This window comes from Peromyscus eremicus, chromosome 14, assembly GCF_949786415.1.
Source record: "Peromyscus eremicus chromosome 14, PerEre_H2_v1, whole genome shotgun sequence".
Lineage (NCBI taxonomy): Eukaryota > Metazoa > Chordata > Mammalia > Rodentia > Cricetidae > Peromyscus > Peromyscus eremicus.
Genome location: NC_081430.1, coordinates 46,967,866 through 46,985,617, shown reverse-complemented (window position 1 = coordinate 46,985,617; position 17,752 = coordinate 46,967,866). Strand labels below are relative to the sequence as shown.

The window sequence follows — 17,752 nt, the reverse complement described above, 5'->3', positions numbered from 1 at the left end:
GATAATCAGTGATACTAATTTTTAAGCATCTCTAAATGTTTTGTAGGAATTTTTGTATGTTTTTGCAGCTTGGAGAATATACTTGGTTTTGGCAAACTCTTTAAGGAGCCTGTTACATGGCTACTAGTAACTAGTAAAATGTTACCTATATCTTATTAGATAACCTTGTTCTAACTTACTTGGGTCAAAGTATTTCACGAATTTGTACCTTGAATTTGCAAACCAATTTTTGTAAAAATGGTGTTGAATGATAATGGAATTTTTTAAAATGTTGTCAATAGTATTTTAAAATCGCATAGGTGTGTTGTTATGGTGAGTTGTTAAGCAGTGTCTTGTAAGGTGTACTCTTCACTGTCTTTAGAGAGCATCACTTTGTAAATTTTTAGAGATAACAACTTCTTAGGTCAAATTATACAGTGACCAAAGAAACTTAGTGAAGAGTACCATATGGAGCAGAGCAAATGAATGATAGTTTTTATTTCACTTGTTGCTTAATTGTGTGTTTCTGTTGGATATTCTGATTCACCTGAGGTTTTTTTTTTTTTTGTAACAATGTGGTTTGTGTGTACTTTGAATTTATGGAATATTTCATAAGATAAATAATATGAATAAAAGCATAAGAACTTGTAAGTTAATTCTTTTTACCAATAAACAGTGAGAAAGTTAAAAAATAAAGGATAGAAATTGCTGTGAAATGAATGTTTGGATCTTTTATTAAAGTAGTTTTGATTAAATATGTCGAAGTATTCTATATATCTCTGTATATGAGTATTCCATTTGGAATTTTGCCTCTGTAAAAATTCTCAGGCATCTACCCCATGCCTATTGAACTATTCACATTACTTACTTGGGTCCAAGTATTCTTTAAAATTAAAAAATACATGTGTTACATTTTACTCTATTAGTTGCTCTGTAAAGTTAGTCAAAACTAAAAAATTGCTTTTATTCCTTATCACACTTATTTTTTTTCTTGTAAGATTTTGAAATGCATGAGACTGCTACAATTTCTGATAGGTGAGGGTTTAGCTTGATTCATTGTTTGGGCAGGGTTCTTAAGAGATACCGAGTATTTTAACCATTATTTTGATTTCTTTACAGATATTTGATATATCTTGGGATTTGTACCAGCCAAATAAACTTGTCAGCTGTGGTGTAAAACATATCAAGGTACAAGAAGATTCATTCTTTTATAGCAGTCATTTTAGGTGTTCTGTCGCTACATATATATCACATCATTAGCCACTTAGGATAGTTACAGAATTCTAACAAGACTTGTTTTAAAATGTTAAGTTTTAATACTTACGTCTAGTCTAGCAAGTGCTTAATGTGTAGTTATTTTGAGACATTATAAGGGTATAAGTTTTTAAAGGGAAGTAATGAGCCACTCCCTATTAGGAGACATAGTCTAGCAAGATAGACACTTCTGTGCGCATCTTGTTTCTTCATATTTCACTTGCGAAGTAAGATGCAAAAATAGGAAATCAAACACAAGAGGTTTTTATCTGCAGAGATAATATTGCCTCGTAGAAGCAACATGGATACCCCTACTGTCACTTAACCTGTGGGAGTCATTTAACCATGGTCAGGTTTTCCCCCACATTTTGAAGCTATGACAGTTCTTACCATCCTTAGAGTTGATGATTTAAAATGCAACGTATGTTCAAACGCTTTTCACAGTACCTAGCTAGGGTTCTCTGAAGGGACTTCCACCTTGGTAGTTACTGTGTTTTGCTTGTGTAAGCTATAGGTTTTGTTTTACTGTAGTTAGATTTTGAAGCCTATAAACTCAGTGGTGATGTTCTGTTTTGTTTTTTTTGTTTTTTTTTCTGAAAATAGTTTCTTTTCTCATACAATATATCCTGGTTAGAGTTCTTCCTCCCAGTACCTCCCCACCCCCTCTCCCTCCAGATCCACTCCCTTTCTGTCTCTCATTAGAAAAGAACAGACCTCCAAGAGATAACAACCACACATTATGTTTATAGTTAGTTTTAAATCGCTGGTACAAATGCCAAATACTTGTTTCTCTTCTACTGTCTTATATAATTGCTCCTGAAACAGTTAATTCTCAGTGAGTAAGGGTCTGTGTTCTGACATTCTTACCTGTTTGCCATCCTCCACTTGCTCCCAAGGCTTTAGGCATACATTTTAAGCACTGTGAAGATAGATATCTTTGTCTTTTTATCTAAGTTGATTCTTGATACAATATTTTATATATACATGTATATATACTAACTTATTAGACATATGTCTATACATCATGTATGTTAAAAATGTCTAATAAGTAGTTGGCAAATTAATAATAAAGAGATCTTACTGATGATTTATGTTGTAAATAAAGCTAAGACTTTTAAAAAATTAATTTATTTATTCTTCTCTTGTATATTATATCCCATCCACAGTTCCCCCTCTCTCCCTCCTCCCAGTCCTCCCTCCTTTCAGTCCCTCCCTTCTGCTCTCCTCCAGATCCACTCCTCTTCCATTTCCCTTCAGGAAAGAGCAGGCCTCCCAGGGAGATCAACCAAACATGGCATCACAAGTTACAGTTAGACTAGGCACATCCCTCATATCAAAGCTGGATAGGGCAACCCAATTGGAGGAAAAGGGTCCTAAAAGCAGGCAAGTGAGTCAGAAACAGCTGCCACTCCTGCTGTTAGGAGTCCCACAAGAACACCAAGCTACACAATTGTAACATATATGCAGAGGGCCTAGGTTAAACCCATACAGGCTCCCTGATTGTTGCTCTTATCTCTGTGAACCCCTGTGAGCCCTGGTTAGTTAATTCTGTGGGCTGTGTTCTCTGGTGTCCTTTACCCCTCTGGCTCCTACAATCCTTCCTGTCCCTCTTCCTCAGCATTCCCCGAGCTCTGCCTAATGTTTGGCTGTGGGTCTCTGCATTGACTCCCATCAGTTGCTGGATGAGGCTTCTCTGATGACCATTGTGCTAGGCTCCAGTCTACGAGTATAGCAGAATATCATTAATAATCATTTCATTGACCTTTTGTGTGTGTGTGTGTGTGTGTGTGTGTGTGTGTGTGTATGACAGTCTTGTTTGGTTCTATCCTAGGTGTGTGTGTGTGTGTGTGTGTGTGTGTGTGTATGACAGTCTTGTTTGGTTCTATCCTAGGTCTCTGGGCTATCCAGCCTCTGGTTCCTGGCCTTCCAGGCAGTTTCAGGTGTGGGCTTCCTCTGGTGGTATGGGTCTCAAGTTGAACTAGTTATTGGTTGGCCACTCTCACAAGTTCTGCACCACTTTTACCCCAGCACACCTTGCAGGCAGGACAAATTGTAGGTTGAAGGTTTTATGGCTGGATTGGTATCCCAGTACCTCTACTGGAGGCCTTGCCTGATTATAGATGGCTGGTTTAGGCTCCATATCCCCCATTACTACAAGTCTTCCCTAGGATCACCATCATAGATTCCAGGGAGTTTCCACTGCACTAGATTTCTACCTCACCCTGAAATGCTCTCCAATTCCAGTCATCTCTCCCAGTGTTCTCTCCCTTCATGCTTAACCCCCAACATCTGATCCCTTATGTTTCCATCTCCACCTGCCTTCAGTCAGCCTGTAAAATCTATTCTATTTCCCCTTCCCAGGGAGATCAGTGTGCCCCCATCCCCCGCAACCCTCCTTGTTTCTTAGGCTTTCTGGGCCTGTGAACTGTAGCATGAGTATCCTTTAGAGCTAATATCCATTTATAAGTGAGCACATGCCATGTTTTTCTTTCTGGTCTGGGTTACCTCACTCAGGATGATTTTTTCTAGTTCCATCCATTTGCCTGCAAATTTTATGATGTCATTGTTTTTAACAGATGAGTAATACTCCATTGTGTAAATGTGCCACATTTTCTTTATCTGTTCTTTAGGTGTGAGACATCTAGGTTGTTTCCGGTTTCTGGTTATTATGAATAAAGCCAGTATGAACATAGTTGAACAAGTGTCCTTATGGTGTGATAGTGCATCCTTTGGGTATATGTCCAAGAGTAATATAACTGGGTAGATTGATTCTCAATTGTCTGAGAAACCACCATATTGATTTCCAAAGTGGCTGTACAAGTTTGTACTCCCGACAGCAATGGAGTACTCCCCTTACTTTATATCCTCTCCAGCAAGACCTGTCACTTGTGTTTTTGATCTTAGCCATTCTTACAGGTGTAAGATGGAATCTCAGAGTTGTTTTTGATTTGCATTTCCCTGATGGCTAAAGATGTTGAACATTTCCTTAAGTGTTTCTTGGCCATTTGAGATTCCTCTGTTGAGAATTTTCTGTTTAGATATGTACCCCATTTTTAATTGGGTTATTTGGTTTGTTTATGTCTAGTTTCTTGAGTTCTTAGATATTTTGGATATTAGTCCTCTGTCAGATGTGGAGGTGGTGAATTTTTTTCCCATTTTGTAGGATGCCATTTTATCCTATTGATGGTGTCCTTTGCCTTACAGAAGCTTTTCAGTTTCATGAGGTCCCATTTATTAATTGTTGATCTTAGTGCCTACACTATTGGTGTTCTGTTCAAGAAGTCATCTCCTGTGCCAATGTGTTCAAGCCTATTTCCCCTTTTCTCTTCTGTCAGGTTCAGTGTATCTGGTTTTATGTTGAGGTCTTTGATCCATTTGGACTCAAATTTTGTGCAGGATGATACATATGGATCTATTTGCATTCTTTTACATGTTGACATCTAGCTAGACCAGCACCATTTGTTGAAGATGCTTTCTTTTTTCCTTTGTATATTTATGGTTTCTCTGTAAAAAAAAAAAAAAAAAGATGTTCATAAGTATGTGGATTTATGGCTGAGTCTTCTATTCAATTCCATTGATCAACCTGTCTGTTTTTATGCCAATACCATGTGGTTTTTATTACTATAACTCTGTAGTAAAGCTTGAAATCAAGGATGATGATACCTTTCAAAGTTCTTTTATCATACAGGATTATTTAAGCTATATTGTTTTTTGTTTGTTTATTTTTCCCGTATGAAGTTGAATATTGTTCATTCCAGGTCTGTAAAGAATTGTGCTGGAATTTTGATGGGAATTGGGTTCAATCTGTAGATTGCTTTTGGTAGGATGACTGCTTTTACTATGTTAATCCTACTGATCCATGAGCATGGGTAATCTTTCCATCATAGTGGCCCAGATTTCCTGGATGTTTTGTGTCAGGAATTTTTTAGATTTAGCATTTTCTCTGACCAGTGTATCTATTTCTTCTATCTTATCTTTAGTGCCCGAGGTTCTATCTTCCATCTCTTGTATTGTGTTGGTGTTGAGTCTGTGCTTACCTAGATTTTCCATTTCCAGAATTCTCTAAAGCTAAAACTTTTTATTTTCAGTTTTTTTAAGAGCTAATCTTCTGAGACCAAACTATATTATGAATTACATTTCTTTTCCTTTGGTAGTGACAGTGAGTAGTAAGGTGGTATTTGTGTGCTAGCAGTACATGTGAAGAAACTAAGTGCCAAAGATGATTTAAAATTGCACTACCTAGTACAGTAGTCACTAGGACATGAAGGAATTTAAACTCAAATGAGATGAAATTTAAAATCCATTTCTTCAGTCATTAGCTACACTTCACATACTCAAGAACCACGTGTTTCTGGAGTTTACTGTATTGGAAATCATATATATGTGTGTGTGTATATATATATATACACACATATACATATGTGTGTATATGTATGTATATATATTACAATATATATTTATCCATATATACACATATATGTGTAGAGAAGGGAGAGAGAAATTTCCATTTTCACTGAGATTCTATTTGACAGTACTGATCTGGATTCTAGGACAGAAGGGCTATTTCCTGCTGAGTCTCAAAAGCATTTGGAAGCCTAGACTTTATTCCTCAAAGACTGTATTTCATTTCATCTCAGTGGGTGTTCAGGAATTGTAAATCTCCCCAGGTGATTCTAATTTGAAGTCAAAATTGAGAATCACTGAGCCGGAAGAAAATAATAGCATCAAATTGGGACTGGGTAAAAGATCAAGACCAACTATTCTTGTGAATATAAATTATGGATGGTGCTTTTAGGTTTAGAAGTTATAAATTTTCACACATTAAAGTACTCATTAGTTATGTGACTGGATAAGTATCATGAGTTTTAGTTCTGTGAGGCTTGAGACTTTAAAATTTAAGGATATAATATTAAAATTACATTAAATGGTAATTTACTTCTTTTTTTTTCTTCCCCCCGCACCCCCCCCCCCCACCCCGAGACAGGGTTTCTCTGTGTAGCTTTACGCCTTTCCTGGAACTCACTCTGTAGCCCAAGCTGGCCTTGAACTCACAGAGTTCTGACTGCCTCTGCCTCCCGAGTGCTGGGATTAAAGGTGTGCACCACCACCACCCAGTGGTAATTTACGTTTTATAAAATAGTATTCTAGGGACCCAGTTTCTTTATTTAGAACTATTTTATGTGTAGATCCTGTCCTCCCACATTCAGATTGTTTTCTCTGTGCAAACGATGAACACTTATTGAACACTGTATAAGAAAACAAAGCTGGCTGTGACAACTCATGCTTGAATCTGTCTTCTCCCAAGGGTGAACTGGTCGTTTCTAGTGGGTATCGTATTTTTAAGCTTTACAAACAAAGCTGTCACTCATTTTGAGACTATCCATGAAAACAACATATATTCTTTCCTTCTCTCCTCTCCCTGACCTTAACTGTTGGTATCAGATTTGACATAAGATTTTCTCTGCCTTTCTGGCACTGGAGATTGAAGCCAGGGCCTTGTACACACTAGGCAAATTACCTTCTACTGAGCTGTATTCCCAGCCTTTGTCTTTGGTTTCATTCCTAACTCACTCCCAACTTTTTAACCCAAATTGCATGTAGATTTTAAAAACACCCGACAATCTCTCTGCTCTGCTCTGCTTCCCCCTCCCCATCTTTATCTATCTCCAGGCCTGGCTCTGAAAACTAAAAAAAAAAAAAAAAAAAAAAAAGAAAGAAAGAAAGAAAAGAAAAAATAAAAAGAAAACAACAGAGCTTTATTGAAATATAAGATTCTTTTTATTAATTCTTTGAGAATTTCATATAGATATACCATAGTGTATCTCGATCATGTTCACTCTCGCTCCTCTCCCTAACTTCTCCCAGATTGATTCCCCATCACTCCAACTCCTCTCACTTAGAAAGTGGTTGGTTAACTCCGTAACACCCATGACACTATTGCACTCACAGCATGACCAAGGTATGCTGGTCATGATTATAATCATGGGGTTCACCGTGGGATAAGACTGCTAAGTGGCTTTTTCCTCCCAACCAGTTGTGTAACACTTTCTGATGCCATGAAAGGTAGCAAGCAGGGAAGAAACTTTCCGGTTAGTACTAACCTGATGACTCTGGGATCTGTGTCCAGCAATAGGGTCTTACCATCAATTTCTGGTGGGCAACCAGAAGTGGTGGGAGTAGCCTATATTGTTTTGGAGTATCTAGGACACATTACACTAACAGCTTAAGAACAATTATTCTTGGCACTGGTCTTTTTATTTGGCACCCTGTGCCATCTATGAGGAGCATTATCCCCTTTGTAGGGTAACTCTAGTTTCTTTTATGAAAACACACACACACACACACACACACACACACACACACACACACACACACTTAGAAGACTCATAAAATAGTAGGTTTCCATATGGCTTTTTACCTCCTTCAAATTAGTTAATCCTCCCCGACCTATTCCTTTGCCCTCCACTCTCATCCCTCTCCCCACTTAAATAAGCTTTAAAGAAAATGTTAGCTCAGATTCCTGACTTACAGATTGAAACTAGTGACTAATCTGTTCTAACAGCTTGTGACAGCATTAGAATGAGGATGTGAACACTGAATGTTATTTTATCATAAGGCAACTACTTTAGGTAATTTCTAGTCTGCTGCCACAGTATAGCACCGAATTATTGAAACTATTTTACTTGGTTTTATAAGCATTATTTGGTAATATGTTTATACTGTATACATTTTAGTTCTGGAGTTTGTGTGGAAATGCTCTGACCCCCAAACGAGGAGTTTTTGGTAAAACAGGTGATCTGCAGACAATATTGTGCCTAGCCTGCGCTCGGGATGAATTAACATATTCTGGTGCACTCAATGGGGATATATATGTTTGGAAAGGAATCAATCTTATACGAACAATACAAGGAGCCCATACTGTAAGTATATTTTAATATTGTGAAGACTTTTACATGTTTACCACCTAGCTTTCTTAGAACAAGCTATGTAATATAGCCTGTTGCTAGTTAGTTCAGTTTCTTGAAAAGTGCTATTTTAACAGTTTGTTTTTAAGACTTCAATTAAGAACCATGTAATTAGACTCATACATATTTATTAACTTAGTATAATTATCATCTTGCTAAAACCATTGCTGTAACAGTGTCAGAATAGTGGTGAGTAGAGTTTGTTGACTTTAGCCATAGAGTTTTCTAGATTAGCTTTAGTAAAATAAAGCCAGTGTTGTTAGGGCCAACTTAACCAGTAGACAATTTGGGAACATGTAGGAAAAAATCAAACAAACAAACCATAGTCTCATTAAGCCAGGAAAGAAGGAATTTAATATTTTTAGTTGATTAAATTATTATTTATTTACTTTGTGCATGTGGGTGTTTTGCTTGTATGTACATCTGTGCACCATGTTTTGTGCTTGGTACCTTTGGAGGCCAGAAGAAGGCATAGGATCCCCTGACACAGGACTTACACACTGTTGTGAGCATCTGTGTGGCTACTAGGAATTGAACCTAGGTCCTCTGGAAGATCAGCCAAACATCTTAACCACTGAGCCATCTTTCTAGTCATTGGGATTTTTTTTTTTAATTTGTGAGATTGTCATAAAATTAAGTCCGAAAACTGTAGTTAAAACTTTTGTGTGGTTTTAAATTCAAGCTATTCATTAATTGAATCAAACCGTGAAGGGAGTTAGTTAGCATGGAGAGATTATGAAAAGTGCTGATGTGCTAAAGAACCAAATGGCTTGCTGTAAGCAAAGTGTCTGGAAACAAAAATATCAGTATTTTTTTTTCACAAAAGGTGTGGTAATTCATATTATAACCTCCAATATATAAAAACACTAGTTTTTTCCCCTTTATATTTTTCAGTATAGAATATAAAGTATAAATTTTTGCTTATCTTCTGGAAGAAAAATGTTAACTTCTTTGAATTGTCACTTTTTATTAATCACCCTTTTTGTCTTTCCCTCTTGTTTGGTTGGTTGTATTAAGGTTTTTTGTTCATTTGTATATTAGAGATATGTAGTGTTGCAATATGTGCATTACAGCTAAGGGCCAGGGATGTAGCTGTTAGATAGAATAGAATGTTCATCCAGCGTTGTAGAGTCCTGGGTTCAATCCTAGGACTGCACATAAATGCACAGAAAAGGAAAAGTTTCTTCCTTTATGGTTTATAGTTTTCTTTATCATGTATGAAAAGGTCTATATCTCAGTCACATGAGTATTGTGATTTTTTTACACTTATTTGTTACATTTAGAGTTTTGTCTTCTAGAATTCATTTTATATACAGTATAATATTTAACTTTTTTGTGTTATGTACATATCACTAAATAGTGCCTCAGTTACATATTGACTTTCTAATGATGTGTTATATTTTTGGTGTGTTTTGGTATGTTTATTTATTTATGTTTTAGAAGAAAATATTGCTGAGTGACTTTTTACCTTTGCTTAGTAGACGTTCCCCTGCCCCGAAACAGGGTCTCTCTGTGTAGCCCTGGCTGTCCTGGAACTTGCTCTGTAGACCAGGCTGGGCTTGAACTAGAGATTCACCTGCCTCTGCCTCCCAAGTGCTGAGATTAAAGGTGTGTGCCACCACCGCCAGGCCTAGTCGATGTTCTTAAGAAGTTTATGTTGCTAAGTTGTTTTCTGCCTCCACCTAGGCGGGAATTTTTAGTATGAATGCTTGTGAAGAAGGCTTTGCTACTGGTGGCAGAGATGGCTGTATTCGTCTTTGGGATTTAACTTTTAAACCAATTACTGTGATTGACCTCAGGGAAACAGACCAGGGATACAAAGGTAATCCTAAAATGAATGTTTTACGCTAAACATGTTGTGAATGAACCAATGGTTGTCTTCTAGTACACACACGGTTTTTATACATTCCACCTGGAGGACTTTTGTTGATAGTTGTGCTTACCATCATGACCAAGGTTCTCTTGTGTGTCTAATGTCTGTTGTAATGAGACATTACAGAGATATCTGATAGACGTTTCCTTTTTTAACTGTGGATTTTGAAAATATTTTACTACTACAATGCTAAATAGAACTATTTGCCAAATAATCGCACAACTAAAATATATTGGGAATTGGTAAACTTCTGTTAATAATGATTGAAGTCAATTTTCTTTATTCAGAATTTACTTTTTCAGTAATTAGGGGACTTAAAAAAAGATATAATAGAATAGATTCTCAGTGTAACGTATTAGTGACATATTAGTCACTAATATGTCATTGAATTATAAGACGAAGATTGGAAGTAACACATTTAGATCATATTTACTTAAAATATTATTTAAATAATATTGCGTCACTGGAGAGATGTATAACTCTGGTCTAATTGTTTAGCCTCATCTGTAAATTAAGGCCACTACAAATATCTCCTAGTATTAAATGAATTAATACATGTTAATTATTTAGAATGTCCAGTACCGAGTAAGCTTTTAGATGGTAGCCATTATTCTATTTTCATTAGTTTTGATGAACATTATTCTGAAGCTTACAAAATAATGCCATTCCTTTTTATTTCATTCTCAAGAGGATATTATGGGATATATAGTGTTTTCTATATTGGCAATGTTATATAAATAAAAAATGGGAATTTTTTTCATAAGGTCCCAGCAGGAACTGTGGAAAATGCAGAAAAAGTGAAAGTGAATATTGTCTTTCCTTCAGTCTGTTGATTTAGAAATGAAATGCAGTGAACAGAAAACTCATAATGCTCTTCTCTAAAGGCGGGCCCTGAGTGCTTGTCCATTGTAAGAGCTTGGGAGAGCTCAATTACAAGCACAGTCTGACTCTCGGAATTGTGGGGCAAAGGAGAAGGAAAAGTGTACCTAAAGGATGGGTAGAAATTAGGTATACGAAAAAAGAAATCTATTGTTTCATATGGAAATACAAACAATTCAAGACAACGGGCATGTATACCCAGACTTTCGTACTCTGTCTTACAGCCAAGATATAGAAGATACGAAAATTAATTTCCAATTAAGACTGCATTTTACTACTGTGGCATTGACATTTACAATATTGGTATTAAATGTGCTTTTTACCAGGGTTATCTGTGAGGAGTGTTTGTTGGCGAGGTGACCACATTTTAGTTGGAACACAGGACAGTGAAATTTTTGAAATTGTTGTGCATGAAAGAAATAAACCTTTCCTAATTATGCAAGGACATTGTGAAGGTGAACTCTGGGCACTTGCTGTTCATCCTACTAAACCTTTAGCTGTGACTGGAAGTGATGATCGTTCAGTGAGGTAAGTAAATCATTTCCTAGGTAAGGTACTGGGAAATTTCAAATTCAGACTATAAGAACTAGTATCTACCAACTAAGAACATGTTTGCGATCATACACCTTAAATGTATTGTGCATGCCTCTGACCTGCCATGGGGCTCATACACACAAATAAAAAGTGTAAAATTTGTTCTAAAATCTACCTCTGTGTTGGTGTGTAAACAAATAAGTCTGTGTTCCTATAAAACTTTATAGACATGAAATCTGAACTTTGTGTATTTTTTTGTATTTCAAAATTTGATTCTTTTATGATTTTCAACAATTAAAATTTATAAAATTCATCCTAGTTCTCAGTCTATAAAGACATGCAGCCACCTGATTTGTCCCAGAGGATGTGTTTACTGACACTTGTAGTACAGAACAAAAAATCTTCAGCAAACACAGCACTTAATGTTGCAGCATTGAAACTTTGTGGTCCGGAAAGTGTGATTCATCAGTGCAAAATGGCCAAATAGAGATGATTGGGGCGAGGGTCATGAGAGTGATAGAGAGAGGGGAGGGAGTAAAGGAGAGTGAGTAAAAACAACAACTTTTATACATAGGCAATATGACTGTGCATGTAGAGGAATCCAAAGGAAATGCAAATGAATTCATGGAGTTAGAAGGGAATTAGTGGAGCTGCAAAGATAGCCCAGTGGTTAAGAGTGCTTGCTGCTCTTAAGGTGGGCCAAGAGTTTGCTTCCCAGCGGCCACACTGGACAGCTCATAACCACCTGTATCTGGAGCTGTCTTTTGGCTTCCTCAGGTACCTGGTGCATATGCTCAAACACATACATGAATAAAAATAAATTTAAAGGAATTAGCAAATATCTTGGATATAAAAGAATATAAAACTAGTACACAAAAATTATTTTTTCTGTAAAACAGCAACAAGTTCTTAAAAAAGATATGCCTATTGAAAGCATTGTAAAAAATATATTTCTCTTTGCTGATCTTTTTTCTAACCTCTTGGAGTAGATGCTTATTCATTAAATTATAGCTTTTTTTATTATAACATATATAGCTAAAGGTTCTAAATATTTCCCTACATATTTCAGCTATAGTCCATGAGTTTCATCACTTTGTGAACATGGTGACAGTTAATTATTCTATTATTTTATTTTTTATTTATAAGTGTGTGTATGTATGTGTATGCTGAATGTGTACTGAGTGCCCATGGAGGCAAGAAGAAGGTGTTGGATCCCTTGGAGCTGGAATTACAGGTGTTTCGAGCTACCTGTTTGGGTGCTGGAACCTTAACTCAGGTCCTTTGAAAGAGCGATACACTCTTCTAACTGCTTATTAGGTCTCAAGTCTACAAGCTTTGATGTGAAGTCTAGTTATCTTAATTTTTAATATTGTAGTCTGAATTTGAATATTTTAAGTACTCCATCTAAAAGACTACATATATCCTTATTTATTCATTTATTTTTGAGGCAGGGTCTCACTATGTAGCCCTGACTGACCTGGAACTTGCTCTGTAGACCATGTTGGCCTCTAACTCATAGAAATCTGCCTGCCTCTGCCTCACCAGTACTGGGATTAAAGGCATATAATACCATGGCCAGTCTTATTTATATATATATATATACATATATATAATTTAAAGAAGTAGATAGCTGTCTTTTGATTAGAGTGGAGATTACTAATTAATCTAAGATTAACAATTGAATCATAGTGATGTCAGTATGCTTTTGTATTTTTTAAAAAGTTTATCGCCTGTGTATGTGAGAGAGTGGGTGTGGGCTCATGAATGGCATGGCATATAAGGAGGTCAGGACAGCTTTTGGAAGCTGGTTCCCTCCTTCCATTATGGGTTCTGAGGATTGTGCTGCAAGCATTTTTACCTTTGGAACCATCTCACCATCCCTGCCATGTTATTTTAAAAACAAAAAATTCTGATATTTTCTTTTAATCATGAATAATATTGCTGTTTTCACAGAGAAAAATGTCTTACTTTAAACCAGATTATTTTAACTTTAATATTCTTATATAGATTAATCATTTTACATATGCATTAATTATTTTTATTTTTGAATTAAATTGTACAGGATTTGGAGCCTTGTAGATCATGCTTTAATAGCAAGATGTAATATGGAAGAACCAATTCGATGTGCTGCTGTCAATGTAGATGGAATCCATCTTGCCCTTGGAATGAAGGATGGGTCATTTACTGTCCTTAGAGTGAGGTATGCTATTAGAGTAGAAGCAGAAACAGTAATTTATTGTTTTGTTAGAATGTACAGTACTCATTGCTCTGACCCACTTATCCTTTTTTCCCCTCTTCTTTTATATGTGTGCCAAATATTGGTTTCATTAAATAAATATACTTATAAAAATATCTTTGTCAGAAAATTAAACTTAAGAACTTTTATCTGGGGGCATTAAGAATGCTTAGCAGATGTGTTGGAGAGATGGTCAGTGGTTAAGAGAGCTTCTGTTCTTATGGAGGAACTGGGTGGGTTCCCAGAACCTACTTAGTGGCTCACAACTTCTTGTAACTCCACTTCTAGGGGATCTGACTTAGTCTTCTGGCTTCTGCAGGCTTCTGCACACATGTAGTACACATAACCTCAAGCAGGCACATGGGCGCATATATATATATATATTATATATATATATATATATATATATATATATATATATATATATATAAAGAAAAATCTTCTATTTCAAAAAAGAATGCTTAGTACAGTGGTGGCTGAAGTGCTGAACTATAAATTTGGGCCCTGACTTGCTGTTGGTAGTATTATTTTCAGTTATGATCCTTTGTTGCTAAACATCCTCAAGGCTTTGAGAAATGATGGAGAAGGATTTTGTTTGCTTGTTTGTATCTTTATGCTTTGGAAAAATGCCTGTATCCTTTCATTTGTATAAGTAGAAATGCTTAAGGAATTTATCAAAAGGCTGGGCATAGTGGCATATGCCTTCAATCCCAGCACTCAGGAAGCAGAGGCAGGTGAATTTCTGTGAGTTTGAAGGCCTGTGAGTTCCAGGCCAGCTAAGGCTACATAGGGAGATCCTGTCTCAAACAAACAAACAAATAAAAAATAAGGATTGGTTCAAGCTGTTGCTAATTTATGTTAAATTCTAGGGAGATACATTGAGTTTCTCTCCTGTGTAGTCATTAAAAGCAATGCTGTAGAACCATGGCATGTTCAGAAAACAGTGTTTATGAAATCTTTCTCCTCCAGCGCAGTAATCCTCTACCCAGAAATGTTTAATTCCTTTTTTTGCTTTGCCTCTCCTGTTTAAGAGTCACTTCCACAGAAGCTGTCGAGTTAACTTCCTTCTTTCCTGCATCACTGTTCTACTCTTGTGTAGGCTTTGTTGTCTGCTGTTCCAATCTTAGACGGTCTTTTAATAAAAATCCAGAGCCAGATATCAGGGTGAAAGCTGAAAGATCAGAGAAGTAGAGCAGCAAGCCACTAGTCCTAACCTCTACGAAATCCTCAGCCTAAAGAGAATGAGTTCCTGTTTCCTCACGCCTTATATACCTTTCTCTGCCCAGACATCACTTCCTGGGATTAAAGGTGTGTGTGCTTCCCAGTACTGGGATTAAAGGTGTGTGCCACCACTGCCTGGCTCTGTTTCCAGTGTGGCCTTAAACTCAGAGATCCAGATGGATCTCTGCCTCCCAAGTGATAGGATTAAGGATGTGTGCCATCACTGTCTGGCCTCTATGTCTAATCTAGTGGCTGGCTCTGTCCTCTGATCCTCAAGGCAAGCTTTATTAGGGTACACAGTATATCACCACAGTCATCTCCTCCCAGGAGTGGTGGAATAGCCAGCCCTCTTAACTGCTCTCCTTACCATCTCAGAAACATCTCTATGCCGTGATAGGGATTCCTTCTTTCTTTATGAATTAAATCTGTGCTCTGACCATTTCACACACATATACAATGCATTCTGGTTACTCTCATTCCTTGCCCTGTTTTAGCTCTCTACTCCCATTCATTCTTTTTCTTTTGTTTTCTGACCACCTAGAGTAATCAGGGCCCTCTGTGTGACCATGGATTTGGAACTCTACTGTAGCCTGAATGGGCCATTAGTGGCTACAGAACTGAAGACAACTCCCTCTGTCCCAGCATGTCTATAGCCAGTTCAGCAGGGTAGATAGGACCCTATGTGTCCTCTCCTCTATCTGTAAGTGACTAGGCAAGGCTACTGACACGTTTCTCCTCCAGCAACCTGCATAACACTCCCAGCACTGTGGAAGCTACATCAGGGAAGAAGTTTCCAGCTCACTTCCGACTTGATTTTAAAGATTTCTTGTAAGTCACACTTGTTTGCATTCATCCCCTCTCCAAAGGCTTTCTGCTCCTTCAGCTGAAGTTTGTAATCCTTGACATGTGTGCAGGGCTCATCTCTGTGATCTGTTTTTCTCTACCTCACTCTGTTTTTTTTCTTTTTTCACCTATACAAAACTTCTTCACAACTGGGCCTGATGGTGCAGACTTGTAATCTTAGCTGTTTAGGAGGCTGAGGCAGAGGATTGTGAGTTGAAAGCCTGCCTGGACTTGAGTGAGTTCAAGGCCAGCCTACTTAACTTTGTGACTTCAAATAAATAAATAAATAGGCTGTAGTTAAATAGTAGAGTGCTTGCCCAGCATGTATAAGGCTCTAGATTTGATTCCCAGTATGGAAAATAAAAGTAGGTTTTTACAGTGGAATGTGCTCTAATTTTTCTCTTAAAATTGTTTTTATTTACTGTCATATTTGCTTTCAATCACTGTAGATGTCCAGTGACATTAAATACATTCACATTATTGTGTCACTACTATCATCTCTAAAACTTTTGATCTTTCTGTGTGGATTCAGCTTAACATACTGCAGCCATCTTGATTTAGAACTGCCATATTGACCCAGGTTAACCTTAATCAGTATTTCCTACATAGTTTCTCCAGCATGCCACAAATAGACAAAGCCTATGGAATTATGTAGAACTTTCAACCAGACGCTGGCACCAGGAAAGTACCTGACTCCTTGACATTGGCAAGATAAGCTTGCTTGCATGATGTCGTTTTTGTCCCTCTTTCTAGCCCAGGTTGTGGGGATGAACTTGGGCTTGCTGATGAGCACTTTTGTCCATAGTTCCCAAAATTTCACTCTGCAAACCTGAATTTGTCTGCCTGTCTTTCTTTGGTTTCACTGTATCTTATTAGTTTATCTCTAGCTTCATTATTTTCTGTTCTTCCCACTAGTTTCTGTGTTCTTCCAGTAGGCCGCACATTACATCTTTTCATGCCTGTTTGTGCTGTATCCTGTTCCTGAAGAACCATCTCTCCTCTTTTAGACTTAGCCAGTGCCTCACGTCTTATGCTCAAGTCACATTTACCCTGCTGTGGCTCCCTCCTGCCTTCAATCTAGTTTCATTGCTCCTTTCAGGATTTCTTAGTTTTACATATTCCTCTTGAGCAATGGGTGCATATTGTCATAGGGTCCATCTCTCATGCAAGGTCAGTTCAATTTTTGAATCCCTTGTACTAAAGCAACATGTTAAAAGAATTCGAATGTCTGTTCTAACCTCCATTTAGAAACCTTAAGAACCAAGAAACAAGCTTCTGCTTCTGAAATTGCCAACCTGGAACATTTCAAATAACTGATACAGAGTTTGTGTGGAGAGGTGGCTGCCGCCAAGAAGCAGTGCTCCTTCCTTCCTCTTGCCCATCTTCCCCGGGTCGCTGTCCTCCCCACTCCCTCCAGTACTACGAGTTTGAAAACTCACTTGTGTTAAACTTGAGTTCATCCATCTTTATGGTTGTTACCAATGCCTATGCTATTTTGGAAATTCATTTTAAGCTGAATTGTGGTCTCTTTTTAAAAAATAAACTAAGCTGAACATGGTGGTGTATGCCTATATTTCAAGTGCTTGGGAGGCTGAAACAGAAGGATTGGAGTTTGAGGCCAGCCTGGGCTACATAATGAGACTCTGAAGAAAAGGGAACATTTGAAATAAAATTCACTAGTGGGGAAAAGTGAATAAAAACAACCACAGTAGTTATATAAAGATATATATTCAAATATATTGCTCAAGTGGTGCATTCTTTCATGCTTTCCTTAGTTCCCAAACGTCAGTTTATACATTTGGCTCATTATAAAAATGTGTTTGAAAATTATGATGTTTAAGAATATTTCATAAATTCAGTATTTACAAAGAACTTTTATCATAAAAAATCTGGTTAAATGTTTTATTATCTAAATCCAGAAATTTAGTAGGGAGCTGTAGGGTACTTTAAAAATAAGGTCATTTATGC

The 17,752-nt window shown here is 37.1% G+C and overlaps 1 protein-coding gene across 1 annotated transcript in view; it reads left to right on the top strand.

Annotated features, from left to right (window-relative positions):
* Positions 1–17,752, top strand: part of Eml5 (EMAP like 5) — a 120,278-nt gene that overhangs the window by 21,674 nt on the left and 80,852 nt on the right. Inside the window, exons 4-8 of the mRNA XM_059279779.1 lie at positions 1,099–1,167; positions 7,968–8,153; positions 9,885–10,020; positions 11,277–11,478; positions 13,547–13,684. Of these exons, the coding sequence (XP_059135762.1) occupies positions 1,099–1,167; positions 7,968–8,153; positions 9,885–10,020; positions 11,277–11,478; positions 13,547–13,684 (731 nt within the window). The remainder of the gene's footprint in view (positions 1–1,098; positions 1,168–7,967; positions 8,154–9,884; positions 10,021–11,276; positions 11,479–13,546; positions 13,685–17,752) is intronic.